This window comes from Peromyscus leucopus, chromosome 15 (assembly GCF_004664715.2).
Source record: "Peromyscus leucopus breed LL Stock chromosome 15, UCI_PerLeu_2.1, whole genome shotgun sequence".
Taxonomy (NCBI): Eukaryota; Metazoa; Chordata; class Mammalia; order Rodentia; family Cricetidae; genus Peromyscus; species Peromyscus leucopus.
Window position 1 is genome coordinate 7,550,462 of NC_051076.1, and position 13,428 is coordinate 7,563,889.

At 44.9% G+C, this 13,428-nt stretch overlaps 1 protein-coding gene across 3 annotated transcripts in view; it reads left to right on the forward strand.

The window, feature by feature from the left end:
• The window catches only part of Rps6kc1 (ribosomal protein S6 kinase C1), a 145,786-nt gene that overhangs the window by 11,946 nt on the left and 120,412 nt on the right, over positions 1 to 13,428 (forward strand). For 2 of the 3 annotated variants that reach the window (XM_028876775.2, XM_028876776.2), the window contains exons 2-3: positions 1,836 to 1,871; positions 7,869 to 7,989. In XM_028876775.2, the coding sequence (XP_028732608.1) occupies positions 1,836 to 1,871; positions 7,869 to 7,989 (157 nt within the window). Of the gene's footprint in view, positions 1 to 1,835; positions 1,872 to 2,984; positions 3,099 to 7,868; positions 7,990 to 13,428 lie in introns of all 3 variants that reach the window. The other variant, XM_028876777.2, reaches the window with a different exon arrangement.

Sequence of the window (13,428 nt, forward strand, 5' to 3'; positions counted from 1 at the left end):
TCTCCCTTCATTTGGAAATATTTGGAGGGTGAAGCGTGAAGCCTGGTGTCTTTTGTGACTGCAAGGGTAGAGTGAAGACCTTCACTTGGCTGTCAGAGTCCTTCAGCTTTGACATCCTGTGTTTCCTGTAACAGCCATGAGATGTTACTGTTATGAAGACTCTCAGATTTGACCCTGTTCCTGGAGGTTTCTAGGATGCCCCTGTGTCCAGTGAGGGCCAGTTTCACTGGAAGAGTCCAGGACAAAGTATGCTGCTTGTCACACTGCGCTCTCAGAGATGAGGAAATAAGTTGGGAAATATACGCTTCTTCCCTTTGAATTCCTGTTTGTTCGAGACAGGGTTTCTCCGTGTAGATTTGGAGCCTGTCCTGGATCTTGCTTTGTAGACCAGACTGGCCTCACATTCACAGAGATCCGCCTGATTCTCTACCTAATTTATATAAGAAAGAGATCAAGATGGGTAATTTGAGGGCTGGAGAGATGGCTCAGAGGGTAAGAGCACGACTGCTCTTTCAGAGGTCCTGAGTTCAATTCCCAGCAACCACATGGTGGCTCACAACCATCTATAACGAGATCTGGTGCCCTCTTCTGGCCTGTAGTTATGCGTGCTGTATACATAATAAATAAATAAACCTTAAAAAAAAAAGATGGGTAGTTTGAACTAAGGCTTAACTTTAAGTCCAATATTTTTGTTTTTCTTTTGGACTTAAGTCCCAAGTAATACCTTTTTTTTTTTTTTTTTTTTTTTTTTTCATATTGGGTTTTACTATGTAGCGCTGGCTTGCACGGAACTTGACCTCATGTAGACTAAGCTAGTCCTGAACTCACAGAGATCTTCCGGCCTCTGCCACTGCCTCCTGAATGTGCCACCATGCCTGGTGTGAGAAGTTGATCTTAATTTCCAGTTTTTGATATGTTGTCATCGATTATTAAAAACCGTTTCTTTCTCCTACCCATGAACAACCATTTCCACATGCTTGTGTGTGCGTCTCTTCAGAGTCCACCATTGCAGCTCCAAGTTCATTAATGTTATATTTAAGTAGGTAGGTGATCTATAATCTAAATTAATAGGAGATTTTCCCTCCCTGTAATGCTACTTCTTTTTCCTTTCCGAAGCTTTTGTTGGTATTTCGGGCATTTTGACCTTTGTATCAGAGAAACCTGAAAGAATTGGTTGTCTCTCTTTTCTGTTGCTGGGAGTGAAGCTACAGCCTCACATTCACCAAGCAGACACCTTTGCTACATCCTGCCCTCGCCCCTCATCACGGGTTATTAAAAGAAGGGTTACCCTTGTATTTACATTTTTGTTAATTTCGTTTCCTTTTTCACCGTTAGGTGTCCAGTGAGCACCCCTCACAGATATTGAATGTGTTTGAACACTGGGGGGTCTCTCTTACGTTGAAATGTTATTGTGCTAACTGGCTTCATACACAATTGAAGAAATAATGCACAGAGGCTGCGGTGATAGCTCACGAGTAGTGCTTGCCTGTCTGCACGGGGCTGGGGTCGGTCCTTGCTCCACAAAGGGACAATGTGGAGAGATCGGTGTCCACGCGCCTGAGTGCAGTTGTCCCTGAGAGGTGACAGACAGCCTGCTAGATTATAGTGTGCACTAACTGCGGCTCGGGTATTCTCTCACGAATGGGATGCACGTGTTCTTTGAGGTTTTAATATCATTGCAGAGTGAAATTACCATATTGACTGTGTTTTTAGTAAGTGATATAGTATTCATTTTCTTTTCCACAGATGGAATTTTGTGCAAATACTATTGAAAGTAATTACAGAGCTGTGAAATCTTATTTGATAACGAGCTATTTCTGTCTGTTTGGTTTTAGGTTGTTTCACGAAGAAATCCAGAAGACGTCCAGGAGGTAGCATGCTTATCCATGTGACAATTCCTCTTATCCTTGCTGAAGAAACTGCCCGGGTTACTTGTCTGAGTGTTTGTATTTGTATGATGGTTTCTCTAGCTGCAGTTATACTTCAGCCTGCTGAGTAGGCGTTAAGTGGTGGGAGTGAGGATTTGAGGACTAGGGAGTTTTCTCTCTAACCTTCACCTGACTCCATTGCTAGTCAAGGGCTTCGCTAACCTTTTCAGTCATGATGCTTGTTCATTAAAGCACAAGGATTGGGTGGCTAGTGTCAATTCTAAAGATTGGGGCTTGATAGATTGGGGCTCTGCATACTCCCACTTCCGTGTTGAGTTAGCATGCTGACGTCATGACTGCGTGGGTATCCCTGCTCATTTTTGACCGTTTTGCTTAGTTCTTTTACAGGCTTCTCCCCAGGATGATGCTGGCCTGGCATGTTTCTCTGCGCTTGGTGCTTAGTCTAGGGATGCTGATCAACAGGCTGCTTCCCTCAGTGCATGTTAATTACTTCCTGTTTGATTCCCAGTCATTTTTGAACTAGAGGCACTGTGTTAGGGGTCCCACCCAGCCAAGTGTTTAAACGGATGCTGTAAATTTAACAGCTTTTATTCTAGGGTGGTGGTGGTTGTCCCCTACTTGAGTTGGAGTGTCTTTAGACAGGGTGTGGACTTCTGCTTAGATGCAGGTAGCACTCCTGCTCAGAAGCACCTGGCTTGATTCTTACGTTGGAGTTGATTGTTTCACACTGGTGGCCCACGGTCATTAGACTCTTGATGTGTCTGACTTGGTAGTTTTTGTCTCATGACTCAAACTACAGTGAAAGACGCCTTCAAAAGATTTCATGGTATTCCTCTCATGGGCTTTGAGACTCTTTTGTTGTTTCCTGATAGGGAGACTGTCAGAAGAGAAGGACCTATGTATGTCTCACGATTAATTGTTCTCTCCTTGCATGCCATTGATAGCATGAGACAGTCTTTAGAATTACTGCCACCTCTTGTAGATTTGGCTTTTGAAAGTTTACAGCTCTGTTAGCCTTGGAGATGGGTTGTGTCACCTTTGACCATGACGTCTGATTGCTGTGCTGTGGTTGTACCTTGATGTTCCCTTTTCCAGAGAATCCTGAGCCAGCTTGTCCATGAGTGCACTCTCTGCCATTTCCTTAGTCCTTTTTTGGGGAAACTCTTTTATAATACCAACTGCTGGTGACCCGTTCATCAGCAAGCTCTTGTAAGTGTCCTTCAGTTAGACAGTTGCATGTTCTTACGTTAGAAATGATAGAAAACATTTAAGGTCGTCTATGTAGCTGACTTCCTAAACCGTAGACTAATCCTGAAGTTGGAACCGTACCTCTGGGCTCTCGCTTGTCATGTTTAACCATTGGTGTTCTCACTGAGAAGTGTTTATTGTTCAGGCTTCCAGGTCCTTTCTTTTCACATTCTTAAGCCGTGAATTCACAGATTTAGAGTCTGCTTTAGAATATACTCAGACTTCCCCAAAGCTCTTGGCAACTAATCAACACACGCTTAGTTCAAGCAAACTGTGTCTATACTGTCCTTATAAAGCTGGAGAAATGTTTTCGTCCTTTTGGAGAGCTTGTCTGATCTCTCCAGATCTGTTCTCTTTCTAAGAATGCTAAAAGAATATGCATAGGGAGTGAGTCACTTGATATTATGTAGGGCAGTTTTCCTTTCCAAATTCCCTCTAAATTTTTAAGAAAAAGTTGAGTGGTTGGGGAGATGATTCAGTTCATGAAGCGCTTGCTGTGCAGGGAGGAGGGCTGAGTTTGATTTTAAGAGATCACATTTTGCCAGATGGTGGTGGCGCACGCCTTTAATCCCAGCACTCGGGAGGCAGAGGCAGGTGGATCTCTGAGTTTGAGGCCAGCCTGGGCTACAGAGTGAGTTCCAGGACAGCTAGGGCTGTTACACAGAGAAACCCTGTCTCAAAAAACAAAAAAACAAAACCAATAGAGCTCCCATTTTTCCTGGATACAGTGATGTGTGCTCGCAATCTCAGTGCTGGAAGGCAGAGACAGGCAGATCCTTGGGGCAGCAACTGAGGACGACACCCGATGTCGATCTTTGGCTTCCACATCCACGTGTACACACAGGCAAATAAATAACATAAAAATTCAAAAAAAGAGGGGAAAGAAAATACATAAGCAAGTAATGTGACAGTCATAATATTTGTTGATAGCAAAGATGACCCAGTAAGTTTTTAGTATTGAATGAGAGTGAAAATGAAAAAGTTGTTAGGTGATGCTATAAAACAGGGAAACAAGTTTTTTGGTGTCATTAAATTTAAGTATCTGAAAAGGAAATGTTTATCATATGTTGAAATGCTAAAGGGAATGCTTTAATGAAAAATTGAGCTTTTACCAAATTTTTAATTTACATGTTGTCATCGAATGCTTCACTGGTAAAGTTTCTTCAGAGTGACATGAGCACATGAGGAGCCCATGCTTGTTTCTGTTGTTCCCGGGACCCAGGCAGACCTTCTCAGTGAGAATACCTTACACATGTGTCTGGTCTTGTTTCTATGGTTCCAGGGACTTTCAGTGGAATCTTACATGTTCTTCTTGTTTCTTGTTCCAGGGACCAGGCAGACCTTCTCAGTGAGAATACCTTACACATGTGTCTGGTCTTGTTTCTGTCGTTCCAGGGACCCAGGCAGACCTTCTCAGTGAGAATACCTTACACATGTGTCTGGTCTTGTTTCTGTCGTTCCCGGGACCCAGGCAGACCTTCTCAGTGAGAATACCTTACACATGTGTCTGGTCTTGTTTCTGTCGTTCCCGGGACCCAGGCAGACCTTCTCAGTGAGAATACCTTACACATGTGTCTGGTCTTGTTTCTGTCGTTCCCGGGACCCAGGCAGACCTTCTCAGTGAGAATACCTTACACATGTGTCTGGTCTTGTTTCTGTCGTTCCGGGACCAGGCAGACCTTCTCAGTGAAAATACCTTACACATGTGTCTGGTCTTGTTTCTGTCGTTCCAGGGACCCAGGCAGACCTTCTCAGTGAGAATACCTTACACATGTGTTTGGTCTTGTTTCTGTCGTTCCGGGACCCAGGCAGACCTTCTCAGTGAGAATACCTTACACATGTGTCTGGTCTTGTTTCTGTCGTTCCCGGGACCCAGGCAGACCTTCTCAGTGAGAATACCTTACACATGTGTCTGGTCTTGTTTCTGTCGTTCCAGGGACCCAGGCAGACCTTCTCAGTGAAAATACCTTACACATGTGTCTGGTCTTGTTTCTGTCGTTCCAGGGACCCAGGCAGACCTTCTCAGTGAGAATACCACCTGTCTGCGTCCCAGGCCCAGCAGACCTTCTCAGTGAGATACCTTACACATGTGTCTGGTCTTGTTTCTATGGTTCCAGGGACCCAGGCAGACCTTCTCAGTGAGAATACCTTACACATGTGTCTGGTCTTGTTTCTATTGTCCCAGGGACCCAGGCAGACCTTCTCAGTGAAAATACCTTACACATGTGTCTGGTCTTGTTTTAGGACAGCACAGACACCAGTCTCTGCTGATTTGGGGAAGTGTGTTTTTGTTCTCATTTCCACTTGAGGATTTCTGGGAATGTCAGATTTAATGAAAAGGAGTAAGAGGAAAGGAGAAGGTGGCTGGGCATTCTGGAGCCTCATGTAGAACAGGACCGTGTCATGATAAATTGGGCTCTGGTGAGAGTGTTGGTTGGCTCTGACAGGTTTATATGGCTTTATATAATCCGGTGTTTTAATTGTGAAAGTTTTTCTCAAGTTACCACTCCTTTATGTGACAGTGATCTTAACTAGGATGTTTTATCTGCAAATGTGATTGCTTTGTAATCTCTAGTTTTCTGAATCTCTTATGCTCATCTTGTAATGGTTGGTAACACCCAGTTTGGTCCTGCACTGGCCCTGCAGAAGACGCTGAGTTCAGCAGCTCATTACCCAATCCTCCCTAAGCTCTTGACAGCATGGTACTCGCATAGTTTGGGTTCCCTGTGTATTTATGGATCCATATTTATTTATTTATTTTTTATCTTCTGAGAGGGGCTCTTGCTCTCTAGTTCAGACTGTCCTGAAACTCACTGTGTAGTCCAGGCTGGGTTCATGATCTTCCTGCCTAGTCTTACTGTGTAGCCCAGGCTGGCCTTGTGCTCATGATCTTCCTACCTAGCCTTACTGTGTAGCCCAGGCTGGCTTTGGGCTCATGATCTTCCTGCCTAGACTTCTGAATACAGGGATTTTAGGTATAAGTCATCATGTCTAGCTCAGTTTGATACATTTTGAAATGTAAAAATAACACTTTTCCTCATGACAAAATTATGTTTCTGTATTAAAATTGGAAGCTACAGAGAATCAAGAGTTGTGATAGTTACAGCCACTGTTGTCTGTCCCTGCCCTGAGTCTTTCTTTTACATACATTTCTCTTCTGCATCTCTTTTCTATACAGCTTCCTCTTCCTTGTCTCCACACAGTCATAAATCTCCACCCAGCCACAGCTGAGCATCTCATTTACATAGCTCTCACCATACAGCACTTTACACAGTTCCTAGGCACAGCTTCTCTACGTAGCAACAGCTCCTTCACACAGCTCTCTCTCACACATCTTTCTTGTACATTATTCACTCTTTCATCCATTTACTTCCTCACACTTCTGTCATGCTTCTTCTTTATCTCTCACCCAGAGTGAGCACACACACACACACCCCACTCACAGTCTGCAGCAGCTCTTAAATAGCTCTCTATACAGCCATCTCTCCACACTGTCTCTGTTGCTCACTCAGCCAAACTCTGGACAATTATAAGGTACAGTTTCAGGTCCTACCCATTCTTAAAACACAAGATAAGTCATGCAGTTTCTCTTAGGCTAGGGATGTCACATTGACCCACGCACGTAGCTCTAAGTTGGTGAGGGGTCCCAGACATTAAACAGTTGGCTGAACCTTGAGCAGTCAGGGTAGGTGCAGAAAGGGAGCTACTGCAAGGACTGTCTTGATGTAAACAGCCTGGCTTTGATTTAGCAATAAACAACACCTGGGAATTAATCCTTGCGTATATTCTGTAGGGACAGTTTAGTCTGTTTTGGACTAGCTCTAAGGTCTTCGCAAAATGTGTAAAAGGCTGTCTTTGAGACTGAGAATACTGTTACTTTCCTGTGTCAGTAAAGAAGAATATTCTGGTAATATTTCTGTTCATCAGAATTATACAGCTTAAACAGAAATCCACGGCTAATTGTGTGCCCAGAGATGTAAAGCACAACCACAGGGCTGTGGAAAGCACCCCACAGCTGTTCTGATAGGGAGGCAGAGCAGTGGCACCCGAGAAAGTCACAGACAGAAAACAACCGGTTTCCACAGCCAGTGACCCCAGGGCTTTGCCAGGTAGGGCTCCCCCTCGGGAGTTTATACGTCTGGTGGGCCGACTTGTCAAACACTAGTTGTCACCTGCTGTATACTTCTATGGCCCTTGGCATAACTCCAGTTCCAGGGCATCCAATACCCATTTCTGGCCTCTGAGGTCCTGCATGAACGTGGTACATAAACTCATGCAGGCTCATATACCTGCACATAAAATAAATGGATAAATCTGAAAAAAAAAAAGATTAAAAAAATAAATTGCCCAAGTTGTTTTGTGCCTTATAAGCATGATATTTGAGATAGTGTTTGTCATTAAATTCATTCAGATCAATAGTAACTGGTTTTTGGAGAAGATCCATTTTATGTAGCATAGTCCATTTTTGTACCAGATGGACACTTCTCTAGAATGAATTAGGAGGGTTTAGGAGACAGGACTTAAGAGCCCCAAGTCAGCAATGTTAGGAGGAAGCACTGCTTTAGATGGAAGGCAGCTTTTAATTCAATTCAGATCTCGAACCCTGCAGGCTAGAGTGTATATATGTTTGCGATGCATGGTAATTTGGACTATTTAAGAAAATATTATTTGTGGCACAGAGACAGAATGGTTATGCTTTGAAATATGCAGTTAATTTTGTTTTCTTTTCAGATAATTGTATGGAAGAGATACAGTGACTTTAAGAAGCTGCACAAAGAATTATGGCAAATTCACAGAAACTTATTCCGACACTCAGAGCTGTTTCCTCCGTTTGCTAAAGGGATAGTGTTTGGTAAGTGCTCTTCTGAACTTGTGACTTACTGACCTTTTCTGTTCAGGGCCCTCCGCCCTCCATCAGACTGGGACTCGAATCTCAAGCCTCGTGCTTGCTAGGCAGGCTCTCTGCCACCGATCTACAGCTCAGCCCTAAAGTGTGATTGGATGTGGTGATTAGCTAACGATGGTCTGGGTTGAGCCCTTTCACCTTCTGTGATAACTCATCTAGTTTAGCAAGCACTTGACACTGCTCTCTCATGCCCTCAGTATAGTTCATATAAAATATGTTTCCTCTTCTAAGCTGTGGGGTAGCTCCATCTCTGGCCAGGCAGAGAGACTAGGAAGCTAAGAAAAGATGTATTAGCCAAAGTCACACACGTGACCTTGAATGGTGTCTTAATTAGGGTTTCTATTGCTGTGATGGAACACCATGACTAAAGAGCAAGTTGGGGAGGAAAGGGTTTATCAGGCTTACACTTCCACATTGCTGTTCATCACTGAAGGAAGTCAGGACAGGAACTCAAGCAGGGCAGGAACATGGAAGCAGGAACTGATGCAGAGGCCATGGAGGGGTGCTGCTTACTGGCTTGCTTCCCATGGCTTGCTCAGTCCACCTTCTTATAGAAGCCCAGGGATGGCACCACCCACCATGGGCTGGACCCTCTACCATTGATCACTAAATGAGAGAATGTCCTCCAGCTGATTTCAAGGAGGCAGTTCCTCAGCTGAGGCTCCTTCTCTGATGACTCTAGCCTGTGTCAAGTTGACACACAGAACCAGTATAGATGGGTTGGCTCTTGCCCTCCAAGTGCCTTTCCTGTGTCACAGCCCCAGTGTAACGCCTCTGATCACATTAGTGTCTTGTATTAGAGGTGCTTTACCCACGTCACCCCCATTTGCAGCTTTAAGTGCATCATTTTCCACATCTTTCTCCACCTTTCCCCACTGTAAGCCTGGCTAACTGCCGTATAAAGAGATGATGCCACAGCCTGGCTGCTGGGCTGCCTTCAGATGTCTACCACATACATTACTCTATTATTTTTAAATTTTGCTTCATTTGATTTTCAGGATGTAGGCAGAATGTAGCCTGGGTCTTTGCCAGAGTAGAACATGAATGGTTTCCAGCCAAATTCTGGTAGAATTTTCTTTTTCCTCTCTGAACCTTCTGACCTGGCTTCTCTGCTGCATTTTTCTGAGCATTCTAGTCTTCTGAGTCCTGCTAGAAGGGTCACTAGGTTTTTAGGCTTCTCTGGTTCACAACTCCATATCCCCCCGTTTCCATGGCCTGTGAGCCACACAGCATACAGCTCCACTCCCAGTTCTAATTTTCTTAGTTACTTTCCTCTTTTCTGTGATAGAAACAACTTATGGAGGAAGAATTTGTTTTAGTTCAGGAAACACAGTCCATCACGGTGTCTGCAGTGGGTCTGTGTTAGCGGAGTGTGTATAGTTCAGGGTACACAGTCCATCACGGTGTCCGCAGTGGGTCTGGGTTAGCGGAGTGTGTATGGTTCAGGTACACAGTCCATCACAGTGTCTGCAGTGGGTCTGGGTTAGCAGAGTGTGTATAGTTCAGGGTACACAGTCCATCACGGTGTCTGCAGTGGGTCTGGGTTAGCAGAGTGTGTATGGTTCAGGTACACAGTCATCACGGTGTCAGTGGGTCTGGGTTAGCAGAGTGTGTATAGTTCAGGGTACACAGTCCATCACGGTGTCTGCAGTGGGTCTGGGTTAGCAGAGTGTGTATGGTTCAGGTACACAGTCCATCACGGTGTCTACAGTGGGTCTGGGTTAGCAGAGTGTGTATAGTTCAGGGTACACAGTCCATCACGGTGTCTGCAGTGGGTCTGGGTTAGCTCGAGCTTGTAGCGGTGATGTCTCACATAGTACTGATGAGGAAGCAGAGAGGGAGGACTGTAAGGAACATCAGCTGAGACCTTCAAGGCTTGTCTCCAGTGGCCCACGCATGTCTGCCCACGAGGCCCTACTTCTAAATATTCCACAGCTACCCATGAAAGTCCTACCAGCTAGAGAGCAGTGTTCAAATATATGAGCTATGGGGACATTTTACACCCAATCCACAGTGTGCTTGTGTCACCCTGTCCAGTATTGTCAGGGTTGGTCATTGGGGTCTGTAGCACAGGTGACGGACGGTTCCTTGTGTCTGAGATTTGGCAATAGGAGTCTGTGGCTTCTCCCTGATGCTGTTTCACTTCCCTCCCCTCTCCTTTCCTTCCCCCTTCTTACCTCTCTCTGATTCTCCCTGCTTTCCTCTTTCTTCCTCCTTCTTCTGTTCCTTCTGCTCCCTCCTTTTCTTGATCCTCTCCTCTTTCTCCTCCCTTCATCCCTGTCACAGTCCCTTCTCTTGCTCTTATAAGATACTGGGAATCTGTGACGAGGCCCACATGATGAGAAATGGGGCCTCCAGCTAGCAGACATCAAGTAGGGAATGTGCCCATTCTGGGTGAACGTGGAGCAGATTCTCCAGTGCTAACTTAGCCTTGCGGTGACTGCAGCCCTGGCTGACAGGGTGGGACCCCACGCTAGAGCCATCCAGCTGCACCTGCCTTTAGGTCCTGACGCTCAGAGGCTGTCTGACACCAGTTTGTCACGTAGTAATAACTACTTCATGGATTTTGTTGCCTGGAAGTGGGGTTGCTGCCACCAAAGGCATACATGTGACCCTGGTTTTGGAATTGCCCTGAAGAGGTAGGTGATCAATAGAAGTGGCATGACTGAACCTTTCCAACGCCCTTCCTGACCTTGGGATAATTCTGAATGGCTGTGTTTATTGGCCCCTACCCTGTGCAGCATCTCTACAGAGTAGGGATTTCTTCAGGCTGCTGTAGGACTCACCATCTTCACACCATTTCCTCAAGACATTCTGCATGTTTTACAGCTGGAGATTGGGGGGCAGATGCAGGGAACCCTGGATGGTCTAGCAGCATCTGGGGCATTCACCTGAGTGTGAGGTGGGCATCCAGAACTTGTTGCCAGGATTAATTAACAAATTAGTAGTCTGAGAGTTTGGGCATTATCCTGAAATAAGTCATAAAGTATCTTGGGGGCTGTTGATGTTTAAATGTGACTGTCCCGGGGCTCAAGTGTTGAAGGCTCATTCCTCTACTGGTGATGCTGTACTGTGGAACCCTTGGAGGTGGGGCCTGGCTGGAGGAAGTGGTTTATTGTAGGGCGGGCCTTGAAGTTTAGAATCCTGTCCTGCTTCCTGCCCTTTTTCTGCTTCCAGATCCTTCCTGGATGAGTAAACTTTTACCACCACACGTCTCTGTCATTATGGACTGTGTCTCTTCAAACCATGATCCAAGTAAATCTGCCCTTAAACTGTTTCCTTTAGGTATTTTATGACGACAAATGAGGAAAAGAATAGAGACCTGGGCGTTAGGGCAGTAGCACCAGATCCACTGGTTCATTTCCTCTCCTGAGCACTGGGGTTGGACTTCCTGCTGGGTGCCGTTCCCTTCGGTTGTTTGCATCTAGCCTTGGGGCCCATCTCCAACATTCAGTCATATCTTCACTGTCTCTGTTTACAGTGTGGGCTGCTCTTTGCTGCTGACCTTGGGGGTCACTCTTATGCTGCCACTGTGCCCAGCAAGCGTGGGCAGATGCCCAGATCTGTTAGTCAGAGTGTCTTCTTGGATGGATTTCAGCCAACATTAACTTCTTTGAAAATTGTATGGCACCCTTACTTCAAGAAACATTTAAAAAAGGAGGCATTGGGAATGAGGACCCAAATAAGCTCTGTCCTTGAAGAAACTCAGTGTCCTGCTGTGGAAGAAGTGAGCAGCAGCCTTTCTGTCACATTGCTTTGTCTTGCATGGGAAGCACAAGGCTGATACACCTCTGGCCCACTTCTGAGTATAATTGAATGTGCAAATAACTTTATGAAGCTTCTAGGCTCTATGATGTGGTGCACACCTATAATCCCAGCACTCAGGATGCTGAGGCAGGAGATCATGAGTGTAAAGCCACCCAGAGCTACAAGAAAACAACAACAACAACAACAACAACAAAACAAAGTAAAAGTGAAGTCAGCAGTGTGAGGAACCTTAGCTGTTATCTCTAAAATTACCCCAAAGAACTTATTCTATAATAAGAGCACCCCTTCTTTGCTTCTTAATAAATGATGTCACTGAGAGTATGTTCAGGGTGTGCCTAGTGTAGGGAAATAGTCACAGGAAGAGGATAAGGTGCTGTATTTGTTGGAGTTGAAGCATACTTTTCCTAGCAACCATTTAGTGAATTTTCATATTAACCCATTCTCTTGTCTGCATAGGAAGTACACATGAATTATGGGCAGGCATTTGGGTCCCAGAAATTCTCTTTATCTTCTTAAAGATGATTGAGGGCCAGAAATGACCTTTATTTATATGGATTCTAGCTATCACTATTTATCACAGTAGCAATTGAAAGAAAGAAAGAGGAACAAAAGGGAAAAGAAGACACTGGATTTGAGCCAGATTTCAGTCCTAGGATGTGCTGTGCAGTCCATGGGAATCCATCTCAGACGATGCTAATGGAAGGAGGGATGTTTAACTGAACAGTCTTCGGTGGACCAGAACTTTACTGGTGATTCATTCTTGCAGACTAACTGCACCATAAACTTTGAAGCTCTGTGGAGGAAGAAGTGATCTTTTGGAGTGCTGAGTTACAGTTCTTGGGCAGTCTTGTGAATGCACCCGTTACCTCTGACTGTAACATTTTCCTTTGCTCATCTGAAAAGTACTCTGTTAGGGCTGGAGAGATCGCTCAGCAGTTAAGAATCCTGACTGCTCTTTCTTTTCTTTTTTTTTTTTTTTTGGTTTTTCAAGACAGGGTTTCTCTGTGTAGCTTTGTGCCTTTCCTGGAACTCACTTGGTAGCCCAGGCTGGCCTCGAACTCACAGAGATCCACCTGCCTCTGCCTCCCAAGTGCTGGGATTAAAGGCATGCACCACCACCACCCCCTGACTGCTCTTTCATAGAATCCTGGTTTGGTTCCCAGCACCCACAAGGCAGCTCACTACCATCTGTAACTATAGTTCAGTTCTGATACCCTTTTCTGACCTCCGAGGTCACCAGGCACTCATGAGCTGCACAGACTTACATGCAGGCAAACGCTCATAAGTAAAAATAAATCTTAAGAAAAGACAAATATTTTGGTGCCCATATTTTGCAGATCTTACAGATGGTTCCTGGTTTGGTTAGATGATGCCAGGAAATGTTTATATGGTCAGAGATCTCTAAAAAGATTTTAAGTCCCAGGAAGCTGGCAAGCTCAAGTTGTCTCATGGCTAGAATTTTCTCACCACCAGAAGTTAGTCCTCCTGAAAGTATTAGACTCACTTTTCTTTTTTGAGAAAATGTCTCTCCTGTCCAAGTCTGACTAATCACAGTTTGTTCTCCAAGGGTCAGGATTTAATAAATTTAATAATTGTTACTGTTTCCTTGAGGGTATT